The sequence below is a fragment of the Bos mutus genome, chromosome 17 (assembly GCF_027580195.1).
Source record: "Bos mutus isolate GX-2022 chromosome 17, NWIPB_WYAK_1.1, whole genome shotgun sequence".
NCBI lineage: Eukaryota > Metazoa > Chordata > Mammalia > Artiodactyla > Bovidae > Bos > Bos mutus.
Window position 1 is genome coordinate 32,288,497 of NC_091633.1, and position 12,886 is coordinate 32,301,382.

General features: G+C 42.0%; 1 protein-coding gene across 2 annotated transcripts in view; it reads left to right on the forward strand.

Moving 5' to 3' along the window:
• ETFDH (electron transfer flavoprotein dehydrogenase) overlaps positions 1 to 12,886 on the forward strand; it is a 44,353-nt gene that overhangs the window by 28,454 nt on the left and 3,013 nt on the right. For both annotated transcript variants that reach the window (XM_005909421.3, XM_070386440.1), the window contains exons 7-10: positions 5,173 to 5,319; positions 7,020 to 7,160; positions 8,324 to 8,467; positions 10,995 to 11,163. In XM_005909421.3, the coding sequence (XP_005909483.1) occupies positions 5,173 to 5,319; positions 7,020 to 7,160; positions 8,324 to 8,467; positions 10,995 to 11,163 (601 nt within the window). The remainder of the gene's footprint in view (positions 1 to 5,172; positions 5,320 to 7,019; positions 7,161 to 8,323; positions 8,468 to 10,994; positions 11,164 to 12,886) is intronic.

The window sequence follows — 12,886 nt, forward strand, 5'->3', positions numbered from 1 at the left end:
GTTAATGATGGATCTGTAACAGCAGTTGTAGTACATTAAAGGTATTTTCATAATAGCCCCTGTAGTCACCTGACTCTGGTTGATTGGTGTTCAGAGAGCACAGGGTGAGGTCAGAGGCGACAGAAAGGGAATAAAATTCTGGATTGAGAGAAACTTGCTTTAGGGAACTCAGTTTTCTGTGTATTTTTTTACATTTTCAACTTCTTGTTAAGTAGTACATAGTATTTTTTATTGACTTATTGAAAAGAGAGTAAGCCTTGTCCAAGACGTCGTTTGGTAGAGAAATGACTGCTATTGTCTTTTTCCTTTTTAATTTTTATTGGAGTCCAGTTGCTTTAAGATGTTAGCTTCTGCTGTGCAACATAGTGAATCACCTATATGTTTACATATATCCCCTGTCTTTTGGATTTCCTTCCCGTTTAGGTTACCACAGAGCACTGAGTAGACTTCCCTGAGCTACACAGGAGGTTCCCGTTAGTTATCTGTATTACACATAGTATCAGTAGTGTATATGTGTCGGTCCCGATCGCCCAGTTTATTTCACCTCCCCTTACCTCCTTGGTAGCCGTATGTTTGTTCACTTCATCTGTCTCTCTGTTAATGCTCTGCAAATATTGATAAGATCATCTGTACCATTTTTCTAGATTTCACATACGTGCATTAATATACAATTTTTTTTCTGTCTCTGACTCACTTCACTCTGTGTGACAGTCTCTAGGTCCACCCATGTCTCTGCAAATGGCACAGTTCCATTCCTTTTTATGGCTGAGTAGTATTCCATCGTGTATACATACCACATCGTCTTTATCTGTTTCTTGATGAACGTTTTAGGTTGCTTCCATCTCCTGGTTATTGTAAATAGTGCTGCAGTAAACACTGAAGTTCATGTGTTTTTTTCAAATTATGGTTTTCTCTGGGTATATGCCTAGGAATGGGGTTATTCAATCATATGGTCATTCTATTTTTAGTTTGTAAAGGAGCCTCGATTCTCTTCTCCATAGTGGCTGCACCAGCTTACATTCCTACTAACAGTGTAAGAAGGGGAACTTAGTTTTAAGGGGACTTAATAATAATAACAGAATATTGTTTTCCTATATTCTTTCCTGTGTTATGGCTATTCTTTTCTATATTATGGTCAGGTAATTATAAATTGCCATTTAGTCTTTAAAAAATTTTACTTTTAATATTATGACACTGAAGCACACGAATTCTCCCATTCTGATACTTTCTTTTTGTGTGTGTTCTTGTGATATTTGTCCAAATGTATATTTTTGTGTTCTGTGCTTTGTAGTTGTAAAAACATTTTTATATTTTATATATTGTGTATGTATAGAGGTAACAGCATAGACGAGTACAGTGGAATCTCAGTAACTTGAGCTACAGAGTCTCAGTTTTTCAGTCTGTCTTCATATGGCCGTGTGGAAGGGGAAGAACTGAGGGTGGGCTCTGTGTCCTCTGCTGTTCGGCTCATTTATTCCGGCATGGCTGGGCTTCCCCCTGCCCTTCTTATGGCTCACAGACACCTCATCTAGCAGACCCAGTTCTCTGTCCTGTCACCCGGCCTCCCGGTGGGCACGCTGGCACAGCTGAATAACTTTCTTCTGGAAACACTTCCTGCTTTTCACCCCACCTTCTCCTGGTCTTCCTGGTGTTTCATGGGCCCCCTTCTGCCTTTGCCTGCTCATCCTCTGCTACCCCCACCCTGCCCATCCTGTAAGTATCTGGGCTCTAGGCTTCACTGTGGGATCCTCTGCCTATATTTTCTCTGTAGTGGCCTCATTTAGTGACATAACTTTAAACACCTCTCCCCCAAGTCCCAGAATTATTGTCCAGCTGCTCATTCAGTAGCTCTAACCTTAGATCTGTCAGGCTTCTTACTGTCAGAATTCTTTTTTTTTAATTTTTATTTGTTTGTGTGTTTTTAGCTGCTCTGGGTCTTTGTTGCTGCGTGAGGACGTTGCTCCAGTTGCAGCAAGTGGGTGCTACTCTTGATGGCAGTACATGGGCTTCTCTCATTGCAGTGGCTTCTCTCGTTGTGGAGCATGGCTCTAAGGCACGCAGGCTGCAGTAGTTGTAGCTCCCAGGGTCTAAAGCAGAAGCTCGGTAGTTGGGGCACATGGGCTTAGTTGTTTGCAGCATGTGAGATCCTCAAGGACCAGGAGTCAAACCCGCATCTCCTGCATTGACATGTGGATTCTTTACCGCTGAGCCACTAGGGAAGCCCCCTGTCAGAATTCTGATGTGGATGTTTTCACATTTCAGAGGTTAAGTGACTTGCCCAGGGTCAGACCCCTGTTCGGCAGTGGGGCTGGGATTGGAATAGAGGCGTATGGCTCCAGGACTGCCCCTTGCACACGCAGGGGTGTGTTGCCTCTCAGAGGAAGCGGAAATATACTGAGGAGTACTTTAGTTCACTGAGATTGAATTGTTGTGGCGTAAGTTAAGCTAGATAAACTGCATGTCTATCTGGAAGCAGATAGGGTTGGACCTTCATTTTATAAAAATTCTGATGACTTCTTAAAACAATAAAAAAAAGTTAGAAAGAAATCTAGGTTATAATTACAACCTAAGTATAAGGTAAGCCATCCTATAACAGAAATTAGAAACCTATAAGAGACAGGCCTTTTTTAATGACTTAAAAATTAAGCACTTTTTTGGTATTTTTGTATACCAAAAATACCACAAAGTCTGCAGATAAGCAGTAGATTGGAGACAATAGTTTGAGTGCCAGTGATATCAAAGAGCACTTCTGCATTGACAAGAAAAAAGGAGAACATGTTAAAAAAACAGGCAGAATCTTAAAATATAACAATGGACAGAAGAGCAGATCCAGGTGAGCACTGACCAGGAGGCACGTCCTTAGGCGTCTCTTGTCCCGGGTCCGCAGCTCCCAGGCCAGGTCCTCACAGAGACCCTTCCTGCTCCCCCAGTCACGCGGCTCTTCCCCAGAACCCCTGCCACCACCATGCTCTCCTCCATACATCCAGTCACACTTGGTCCTTGTACACCCACGTAGTTATTGATATTTAGTCCTGCCCCTGTGCCTCACCCCAGGGAAGGAATGGTGCTTTTCTGTCCTCTCTTCCCCAGTGCCTAGCATAGAACCTGGTACACCAGATGCATTCAGTTAATAGTTCTTGAATCAAAAAGAAAAGGATGCTGAAGAGAGTAATCAGGAAAATGCAAATTAGCATAGCAGTGCGTTAGTACTACATTTAGCAAAAACGTAAGAAGAAAAGGTATGGGCTTGCCAGGTGGCTCAGTGGTAAAGAATCCGCCTGCCAATACAGAAGGTTCAGGTTCGATCTCTGGGTTGGGAAGATCCCCTGGAAAGGGAAATGGCAACTCACTCCAGTGTTCTTGCCTGGAGAAGCCCTGGTGAGCCACAGTCCATGGGGTCGCAAAGAGTCAAACACAACTGAGCACACACAGACACATACTGTCACGAGCTGGAGATAGGGACAGTGTCTTCTTACATTCTGCAGGCAGGAATGTGACTTGTTCAGACTCTGGGGAAGACGTTCTGGGGACAGCTAGCAAAATTAAAGTAGGTGTGTCCAGGAGGAGCAGTGCCACTCCTGGAAACCTAACACTCAGGAACAGAAGCACCAAGGTTGTAAGGGCACGTACACAGGGTGTATGTTTTATAACACGCTGTTCATCACAAATGAACTGGAAACAGTGAATGTCTGTTACCTGGTACCGAAGCACCAACCTGTGGTGTTCCCGCATGGAAAGGTTTGAGCCACACGGTGACTTGCGAGATTTCCATGAAGTGCTATGGTGAGAAAATAGGATGCACAAAAGGTTGGATTATATGATCCTATTTTTGTGACATCAGGAACCAGAAAAGTTTGGTTGTATATGTAAGATCTCAGTATATAGGTGTGTGTATATATTTGGGTAACACTCCGCATGCTAGGTTCTTAACATGGTTTATGGATGATGAAGTGTAGTAAGAGGAGGACAAAAACAAATTCAGAGGCACTAAGCAGAGTCATTTATAGGGATCACGTGCGTGTGGATGATGCACGAGACAAGCACAGAGTTACCAGCAAATGTGAAAGGTGTTCACACTCCCAGGAATGGAAGTTCCTGATTGATTCCTCCCCTCCTCCCCACACATTTCTCCTTTGGTAATCATAGGTTTGTCTTCAAAGTCTGTGAATCTATTTCTGTTGTGTAAATAAGTTCATTTGTATCCTTTTTTAAAAATTAGATTCCACCTATGGGTGGTACCATGTGATAGTTGGTTTTCTCTGTCTGACTTACTGAACTTAGATGATCATCTCTGGGTCCATCCGTGTTGCTTCAAATGGCATTATTTCATTCTTTTTTATGGCTGAGTAATATTTCTTTGTGTATATGCACCTCATCTTCTTTATCCTTTCATCTGTTGATGGACATTTAAGTTGCTTCCATGTCTTGGCTAATGTAAATAGTGCTGCAATGACTATAGGAGTGCTTCCAGATTTTTGAATTAAGAGTTTTCTCCAGATACATGCACAGGTGTGGGATTGCTGGATCATATGGTCGCTCTGTTTTCAGTTTCTTAAGGAATCTCCATACTGTTCTCCATAGTGCCTGCACCAGTTTACATTCCCATCCACAGTGTAGGAGAGTCTCCTTTTCCCCACACCCTCTCCAGCATTTGTTATTTGCAGACTTTTTGATGCTGGCCCTGCTGACTGGTGTGAGGTAAAAAATGTTTTTTAATGATAGAAGTTTCAGGTATCCAGTGTTATAATTCAACTTCTGTATACACTGGAGAGTGACAACCACCCCAAGCCTGGTTACCAGCTGTCACCGCACAGTTGACCCCCTTCATCCATTTTGCCCCTCCCCCTCACTTCTCACTGTACATTCATTTGTAGGTAATGGGGAGAGGGAGCATGCTCTATTTGTTTGTTTGTTTGTTTTAATTCTTACAAACTTAACCATTCAATCAAGTACTTTTGAAGTGAAAAAGTAAATATAATAAAGACACAAGATATTGATTGACTGCCTTATAAATTTAAATTCCACTTAAAACAGTAATTAGTTTTACGTCTAAAATTATATATTTGTACCTTCTCTTCTATATCTAAATCATAGTTCAATTCAAAACCAACCAGAATGTGAACATTTTAAAAACTGTCAAATGTTGCAATTTAACGTGTTCTTATTTCTTAGACAACTTTCGAGCGGGGACTGGAACTACATGCTAAAGTCACAATTTTTGCAGAGGGCTGCCACGGACACCTGGCCAAGCAGCTGTATAGGAAGTTTGACTTAAGGGCCAACTGCGAGCCTCAGACCTATGGAATCGGGCTGAAGGAGGTACCTGCATTTGCTGGTGTAATTTTAATGTGGCAAGATGAAGTTTATACTCATTTGTATTGTCATGTAATTATCATTAATTGGAAATGTTCATAATGACTGAAGATATTTGGGATATTTTTCAAGAGGCTTTCCCGGTGGCTCAGACAGTAAAGCATCTGTCTGCAATGCAGGAGACCCAGGTTCAGTCCTTGGGTTGGGAAGATCCCCTGGAGAAGGAAATGGCAGCCCACTCTAGTACTCTTGCCTGGAAAAATCCCATGGATGGAGGAGCCTGGTAGGCTACAGTCCATGGGGTCACAAAGAGTCAGACACGACTGAGCGACTTCACTTTCTTTCAAGGGGCTAGAGAATATAACTAATCAAATTTCACTATTATATAAATTGTGTCTGCATGTCCTACTTGTTTTGTCAAATGTTGATTGAAATAAGTCTTGAATTTGAAAATATTTGTGACATTAATTTTTTTTTTCATTGTAATTCCATTTCCCTAATAGGATTTGACCTGTTATCCCTATGCTCTTTGTAAGATGACCACATCCTATAAGAATTCTTATACAAAATTATAATGTAAAAATAACTTAGTTTATGAAATACCCGCTCAATATATTTAATCTGCAGCATACATTTTTATTAGGTTAAATGGATATTTTCTCAGTTTATCCAATCTCTAGTCTGATTTCCCAAACTTTAGGTTTATTAACATAAGAGTTTCATTATAATTCTTTTGTTAAAAATATTTTGGGGGGTAAAATTCAGAAAGGTTCAAATTCTGTACATAACTAGAGTTGTTATATTGTGAATAAGGGCTTGTTTTGGCGGATTGCTTCCCTCATAGCTCAGTTGGTAAAGAATCTGCCTGCAATGTAGGAGACCCTGGTTCGATTCCTGGGTCAGGAAGGTCCGCTGGAGAAGGAATAGGCTACCCACTCCAGTATTCTTGGGCTTCCCTTGTGGCTCAGCTGGTAAAGAATCTGCCTGCAATGTGGGAGACCTGGGTTCGATCCCTGGGTTGGAAAGATCCCCTGGAGAAGGGAAAGGCTACCCTCTCCAGTATTCTGGCCTGGAGAATTCCATGGACTGTATAGTCCATGGTGTCACAAACAGTCGGACATGACTGAGCAACCTTCACTTGGCAGATTGCACTTAACACTATGTGATGTCACATAAAATCTGATTTTTAGATAGTATTTCACATGAAAATTGTTGTATAAAGTTTAGACCTTACCCTTCTGAAAGTAGGATGATCGATTTGCTTCAGTTGAGGGGAAGGCAATGCAGGAGGAAATAAACTTTTTTCTACTGAAAAATAACATCTGTCCTGTGAAGTAGCAGCTCTGACATGCAGGGCTCAGTGCACTTTATGAGGCAAGCACTCCTGCATGGCCCCCGCCTGGATCCAGGTGTTAGGTGGCTACCAGCACCTCATCCCCTCTATGGCGTTTCCTACAAACATGAACACCTTTCCCATTTGAGAACTTGGTTAATGTCTTAAGCATTCCTGAATTTCCTAACTCGTTTATTTACTTCCATTCATCCCTGCAGTTTGCTGGGATGTTTGAAATGCCTTTTATGTGTTTCTCTCATTACAGTTTTCCACTTATAACTTCAAAAATAAAACATAAAACTTAGCAGCTTTTGTACATGTGGTGACATAAAATATCTAAATTATATACTAGGACCTTTTTTTTTTTTTTAAGTTATGGGTTATTGATGAGAAGAAGTGGAAACCTGGGAGAGTGGATCACACCGTCGGCTGGCCCCTGGACAGACACACCTATGGGGGCTCGTTCCTCTACCACCTAAATGAAGGGGAGCCCCTAGTAGCACTTGGCTTTGTGGTGAGTCATATGCCCATGATGGGAAGTTCCACTGTGAGAGTCAGTGCTCCTCAGTGTTACAAAACCAGGGTGTCAAATCTGGAGAATGTGAAAGGCTAATCACTTAAAGCTTCCTTTCTGCTTTTATCCATGCATGAAATGCTTATGGCCATTGTCAACATCAGTCTACTTCTGCTACACGCCAGACCCTGTGCTGGGTGCTTCCCTGGGAATGCTGTTCCATAAGGTTCCCATGAAGTCTGTCCATCCTTATTTTACTTATGGGAAAACTGAAGTTCCCATAGGCAAAACAACCTTCCCAAACACACCCAATTAAGTGACAGAGGCAGGACTCCCGCCCAAACCTGTCCTACCTGAAGCCCGTGTCCACTGAGGCACGCCATCTCTGGAAATGCAGTCCACACCAGGTTTGAACCTGTAACTTTTTAACAGGAACCTTTTCTCCCTCTTGGTCACGTACATCTTTGCAATAAATTATATCTTGACCATTACAGGGAATGGAAAAACAATATGAGTAATTGCACCTTGCCATTGGTTGCAGCTTTATAGTTCAATGTTGATTAGACTTGTATATGATACATTAACTTTGTGCACTATTGGTGTCTTCAGTGCATTCCTTTTATTTTTTATAGTGATTTAATCTTCTCAGAGCAAAAAAGACTTGGTTACTAATTTCAGCATTTCATAATACCATGTAAAATATAACCTCATATTTCTTGCCCTCTTTATAAATATGATTATATTTGGTTTCTTAATTTTTGCCTCAGTGTACTATATAGAGCTTATTAGTTGATTTCTAGAGTTGGTGTTGATAAATGAATAATAAATTATTACAACTCCTTTTGTAGACACATAATGCATGACACCTACCTACAAATATTTTTTAATTTTAATTTTGACTTAGAGAGTACAGTGATTTATTAATATGTTCTAAGTATTTTAAGTTTTGCAAGTTATAAAAACATGGCATGTATTGTTTGCCCTTCTTTTCCAAAGAGATTTTATTCCAATTATTTAAATAAATTTGGATCATTGCATATATTTCTCTAAGTCCTTTGAGAATAAGAATTTTAATGTATATGTTTTCTGATAAATAATTGCCCATACTTCATCTTGATATAATTTGAAATAGCAATGTCTTATTTAAATATAAACATTTTAAGGTTGGTCTGGACTATCAAAACCCGTACCTCAGTCCATTTAGAGAGTTTCAAAGGTGGAAACACCACCCCAGCATCCAGCCAACATTGGAAGGTGGGAAAAGGATTGCCTATGGAGCCAGAGCACTCAATGAAGGTGGCCTTCAGGTAACTCTGCCTTCTTTTTTATTCCTTATTTCTGTATTGGTGAATGCAATGTTGAAACATGAGGTCACAACTCTAGGTAAACAATAGAAGGTTATCTCATAGGGAGAAAATTTAAGTAACCAAGCAAAGCACTCTAGTATTTATAAAACTGTACCTACCACACCAGAGTTAAATAAATTATACCATGGATTTGATCTTAAGGATATACTTGTTCCTAGAGAAAAATTCATGGGCCTTTTTTTGTTTGTTGGTTTGTTTTTAACCAGAAAATTTAAACAAGATCTTCTCCTTTATTCCTTAGCTAGCTGCCAGGAAAGTCAAGGACAATAGTAGTTTTCAGCAAAGGTAATTAATTCTTCTCAACTACCTAGTAATATCCATGCCCTTTAAGTGACCTCTGTTAAGTTTTTACCCTTATTTGTCCTATTGTAGTACATGTTCAAAATTAGAACTACTTCAGAAATTGGGTATCTTTTTTAATCTATTGTAAAAGTAACAAATAGAGCATAGAAAATTGAGAAAAGTTAACTTAACCTTAAGTGAAGTTCTAAATACATGCATAAAGTCAAGTAAAATCACAACTAAATTATGAATGGAATTGCTAGAGTTCTAAAATAACAGTCCCTAATTTCCATTGCTACAGGATTACCTCTCATGAGGTTTTTATTTCTAGAGTAGTTACTCATTCGCAGTAATTTTGTTAAATTCCCTGTGTTCAAGCCCATTAAACTCTTTTGAATAATTTCCACAATAGCTACTGCCACCCTAATGCTGCTCTTTCATTTCTAGTACAAAGGCTTCTGTATACTCAGCAGTACATACAGATTCGTATTTACATCATCTGCCTGTTCACTTCAGCGTCCCAGACGATCTTTAGATGGGCAGGAAGAGATGATCCGCCCCCGCCCTGCACACACGCACACTTCTTACCTAAGTTTTCTGATTTAATTAGTCAGAGATGCGGAGACTCCCATTAAGTTTTTGAAGACCCTTAAGATGCAAAAATTTAGAACATTGGATTTTATTTTGAGTATTACAAGTATTATTTTGAGTATAACAAGTATTACATGACTTTTTATTTCTCTTTCCTCAGTCTGTACCAAAGCTTTCTAATTATTTAGCCCTGTTCAACAGTTGTCCCAGGATACATTTCTCAGTACGAGTTTTCCTGGGCCCCTAGCCCCTTAACAAGATGCTCAGCTGCCAGTAACTCCTCCCACACAGGTTGGGGTCCTCCCAGAACTGGAAAACACGCATTTCCCTTGGGCCATAAGACTTAAGCGCCCATTGGGAAGAATTTACACTAGCAATCCACGTCCTTTTATTAAACTTCAGTCTTCTGGTTCTTGAATCAAATTTAGGAATAGCGAGGCCAAAGCCTTATTTGAGAAAAGCATTGTCATAATCCAGGTTCCTGACGTTATCTCTGTTTTCAGCCCCTGGCATTCTTTCTGTTGTCTGCTCTGTGATCCTGATTTTGTGCTCTTTTGTCTCTGTGGTTCTGATACTGAGTTGGTCTGAGAACCCCCGTCATACAGTGACCCCCACACGTACTGTGAAAGGCCCTGGCCCAGCCCTTCTTTTGCCAGCACTCCCTTGGCTTGTTACCACCTCTCCCTCAAGGTTAGACTTGAGTAACTGCCAGGAGCTGGGGCGGCATGCCGTCGGTGTGGCAGCTGGTGTCCTCGGGGTCCCTGTCAGCTTCATCTGGCAGACTGTCACCACCCACCGCTTTCTCAGCAGACTCATGGCGTTCCTTAGGAAGGTTCCAGAGAAGGAAATAATACATGACGAGGAAAGAGCCACTGTCTGTTTTTTCATTTTTACTCTGTAGATTAGATTACAGTACATTTTCCCGTGCTAACTATCCACAACTTAGCTGCTACATTATGGGACTAAACCAAAACATCACCACCTTTGATTACATTGTTTTTCATCAGAAATGTATACTGAGGGCCAAACAGTCGTCTTAAGATTTATTTCGGAAATTCAGTTTACTCTTAGGTTAAGTAAAATATATTATTTAGGGTGGTAGCTAATTGTGGTGATGCCATGATTACAATCTAGGTTTCCATCCTTGAACACCAAGGTAAGACAAAAGGGCACGTAGAGTTAAGATAACATTCTTGGTAAATCCTGTGTTACCCAGAATGGCTATAAAAGCAAATCACAATTTACATAATAGTCTTTCAGGTTTAGAGAATACTTTTATTTATGACATGGATATGTATAAATAACATTTTATTTAAGTGCTGATGCTCTGGTCTTACATATGTCTCATGTGGGTAAGTCATGGGGAGGGAGATGGGAGAATCCTTAATAGAAAAAGATTGACAGTTCTGATCCTCATTTTCAGGGAAGGGGAAACTGCTTTTGCTCCGATTTTTCCTTTAACTATATTCATTTTCATGTAATTTTTTTTTTCAGTTTTTCTCTACAGCTTTAAAAGAGGCTATAGTATGGAGTATTTAGTTTTAGAGTGTTTGTTGAATCTGAGCTAACAAATGCACTTACTTTCTTTCCTCAGTGTATACCAAAGCTCACCTTCCCTGGGGGTTTACTTATTGGTTGTAGCCCTGGTTTCATGAATGTTCCCAAGATCAAAGGCACTCACACAGCAATGAAAAGTGGTATTTTGGCAGCAGAATCTATTTTTAATCAACTAACTAATGAAAATCTCCAATCAAAGACGATAGGTAAGAACTTCCTATGTATTCTCAGGTTCTTCACAGAGACATTTAAAAAGAAGCTATTTAAACATACACACAGTGTGCACATGGAGGAGGACAGTAAATACAATTAAGAATCTTGTCTTTACGTCTATTTCACTGGATACTGGAAGATGCTTACTGTGTCTGTCCCTTTACACAAAGCACTAAGATGCGTGCTGGGCAAAGAAACCTATGGCCCACTCACAGTGAGCGAGGTTTGTACGGCCACCTTCTAGTTTATGAACGTGGAAAGTGGAGCAGTGCCTGTGGTGTCCTGGCCACAGGAACACGATCAGCATGAGGGCCCCACGTCACATCACACACACGCCCAGGGAGACCCTCGCCAGCACCCCCAAGTGTTTGTTCCTGGGCAGGCAGAGGAGTCATGGCTGCAGGCTCCACAGGCCTGGCCCAAGGACCCCTCAGGAGACCGTTCATCCGAGGACAGCCTCTTCTCAGGCAGTCTCATCTCTTCCCCAAGAACAGCAGGACCTGCCCCACCCCTCTGGCCTTCACCTCCTTTCACTCTCCTTTCTGGTCCTGTTGCTGCTTCCCAGGTCCTGGGAGCGCCAGGCACCCCTGAGTTCCCTGCACCTTTGCTCAGATCATGTTGATCCATACACTGTGTACACACACATATGTACACACACATATGTACACACACAGCACTCCCAGCCCCAGCCCCTCTTTCCGTATGGTATTTTCCACCTTTCAGCCGAATTGATCAACTTTATCTCCTGCCTCCTGGATGGAAAATCAGAGCAGGGGCTTCATTCCCTGTGAACCGCAAACAACAGTAGCAACTCAATACTTGATTTACGCCATAGTCCAGAGTCTAGTAACTTGATGCTTGCCCAGGAGGTTGTACCTTCAGGTGTCCTGGAGGCGTGGAGGCCTGGGCAGGGGGGCGGGGGAGAAACTGCAGGGGACAGAATCCTCACCAAGGGTGTGTCCCAAGGATGCTCTCACTGCACACAGCGTTGCATACCGGAAGGGTGGAGTGAGCAGGTCACCGAGACCAGGTGGAGCAGTGGAGCTGCTCACCGTGGATCTCACAGGAGGTAACCAGAACTAAGACATCGTGCTAGAGGTTAAATGCAAGCCCCGAGCTTTAGGTATTGTCAGGCAGTCATTGGAGAAGGAAATGGCACCCCACTCCAGTACTCTTGCCTGGAAAGTCCCATGGATGGAGGAACCTGGTAGTCTACAGTCCATGGGGTCGTGAAGAGTCGGACACGACTGAGTGACTTCACTTTCACTTTTATGCATTGGAGAAGGAAATGGCAACCCACTCCAGGGTTCTTGCCTGGAGAATCCCAGGGACAGGGGAGCCTGGTGGGCTGCCGTTTATGGGGTCGCACAGAGTCAGACACAACTGAGGCGACTTAGCAGCAGCAGTAGCAGCAGCAGGCAGTCATTTCCTAGGGCTATCACAACAAAGCACCACAGACTGGGCGGCTTGATTATTCTCAGTTCCCCACACCAGCAACTCGAAGTGAAGGTGTTGGCAGGACCACTCCCTCTCCAGGTTGGTTTCCAGCTTCCAGGAGCCCCTGGCATTCTTGGCTCCTGGCACGGCAACTCCAGCCTCTGCCCTGGCTTCCTCTGAAGTCTTCTCTGTGTGTGTCATCTTGTTAAAACACCAATCATTGGACTGAGGGCCCAGTCCACTCCAATATAACCTCGTTTTAACTCATCACACAAGCAG